This window comes from Gigantopelta aegis, chromosome 4 (assembly GCF_016097555.1).
Source record: "Gigantopelta aegis isolate Gae_Host chromosome 4, Gae_host_genome, whole genome shotgun sequence".
NCBI lineage: Eukaryota > Metazoa > Mollusca > Gastropoda > Neomphalida > Peltospiridae > Gigantopelta > Gigantopelta aegis.
Window position 1 is genome coordinate 53,857,262 of NC_054702.1, and position 2,019 is coordinate 53,859,280.

Sequence of the window (2,019 nt, forward strand, 5' to 3'; positions counted from 1 at the left end):
AGCTTGCGCATGTACACGAAAATCTTGATTTCATTTATCTACAATATAATTATTGTTTACTTAAAAAAAAAAAATTCTACAAACAAAAAGGGCACTTGGACATTTTGAGGGCACTTGAACAATTTTTTGGGGGGGACGCGTCCCCCTGGTCCCCCCCCCCCTTGGATCCGCCCATGTGCATAGTGGCGTAGCGTGGGCGGGGCCACCGGGGCGGTTGCCCTGGGCGCAACATTCTGGACTGGTAGAAGGGACTCGGGGAGTGCCAACGGTCCACTAGTTAGGGGGCGCAATTTACTTGCCTTGCCCCGGGCGCTGGCAACCCACGCTACGCCACTGACGATGCACTACATTATTTTATATTATTTTTAACAGAACTATTTTAGTATGCGGTATTATAGCATGTTACATTAAAAGTTAAAGCCAAATGTCTGTATCTGAATATGGAGTGTATGTCAACTACAATAAGACAACTTACTATTTTAACCTAGTATTTCCGACTACTTTGACAGCACGCCCTCAACACGTTTTCAGCTGGAGACTCAGTCGCGACACCACGTGGTAAAAGTCAGCCTGACTGAACTTTGTTTCGCCCAAGCGTTTTCTGCTTAAATCAATAAATCGACTCGTGGATTTGTGTCGAGTACAGTAGCCTACGATATTTATACTCGACGCCAAAAGTTTCTGTGCTGTTCAGTTCAGGGTGTTTAGCGTGCACATTTAGAGCAAGCTGCTATAGCGCACGCCTTTCATGGGCGCATGTTTTGACTAAATATATTTCCAGTTTTTCAGTCCAGGACAGGAATGTGTATCTGTGAGTCTGACGTCTGTTATTTCAAATAAAATTCTCTCTCTCTCTCTCTCTCTCTCTCTCTCTCTCTCTCTCTCTCTCTCTCTCTCTCTCTCTCTCTCTCTCTCTCTCTCTCTCTCTCTCTCTCTCTCTCTCTCTCTCTCTCTCTCTCTCTCTTTGACAAACGGTTTCAAATCCACGGCCTTTGGTATACTAATCGTGGTGCACTGGTTGGAACGAGAAATAGCTCAATGGGTGCACCGACGGGGATCAATCCTAGAGAGACCGGGCATCAGGCGAGCGCTTTACCACTTTGACCGAGTATTCTGTCTCTGCAAAGCTTTTTTTCATGTTTTATATTAAAAAAGATTTAATGATTTGTCTATTTTATATTTATATAATATGTTTTAAAAAATATTCAGAAATATACGGTCTATTTACCACTGAGCTACGTGCCGTGCCGTCTCTCGTCGAGTATCGTCTACAATCGCTTTCCGCCGGATTCGACGTTAATGCATTGTTGCACGACCGCTGTTTGACTTTTGCACAACCTGTACTCACTGCTGCTCGCCGATGACATCGTTTATTCGTGACTGAAGATGTTTACTCTGGTACTCTTTGTAGACGGGCAGAGGGCTCCCCTGAGGCTCTTGCGTCGTAGGATCGAACCAACTCGGCGGACACATTCTCTGATTGGGGTTTTCGCCCGTCCCAACCAGTGCCCCACGACTGTTATATCAAAGGTTGTTGTATGTGCCGTTGTGTCAGGAAAAGTTCATATAAAAGGTCCAATGCTGCTAATGGAAAAAGGTAGTGGGTGTCTTCTAAGACTACGAATCAAAAATTATCAAATCATTTGACATCAACAGACGATGATTAATAAAACAATGTGCTCTAGGGGTGTCGTTAAACAAAACCAAATTTAACTTCATAGACTAGCCCCGTGTCCTTCTACATCGCGCCGACGGTCGAATTCGTTCAGCGTTGATAATGTCGCGGTGGACGTTGTGCCCAAAACTGTGTCCATAAAGCTGATATGTTTGGAGATGATGGAGTTATGGTTTGGGGAGGGGTCGTGACAACCCAAAGGACTGCGTTAGTGGTCATCGAAGGAAATCTGAATGCTCAGCATTACCGTGACCAGATCTTGTAACCCGTTGTTATTACGTTCATGAACCAGCACGGTTTGATCATGTTGCACAAAAATACAAGACCGCTCGTTGCCTGATTGG

General features: G+C 44.8%; 1 protein-coding gene across 1 annotated transcript in view; it reads right to left on the minus strand.

Moving 5' to 3' along the window:
* The window catches only part of LOC121370754 (glutathione S-transferase P 1-like), a 10,824-nt gene extending 10,224 nt beyond the window's left edge, over positions 1-600 (minus strand). The window contains exon 1 of the mRNA XM_041496196.1: positions 476-600. Within this exon, the coding sequence (XP_041352130.1) occupies position 476 (1 nt within the window). The 5' untranslated portion in view covers positions 477-600. The remainder of the gene's footprint in view (positions 1-475) is intronic.
* Positions 601-2,019: the final 1,419 nt, after the last annotated feature.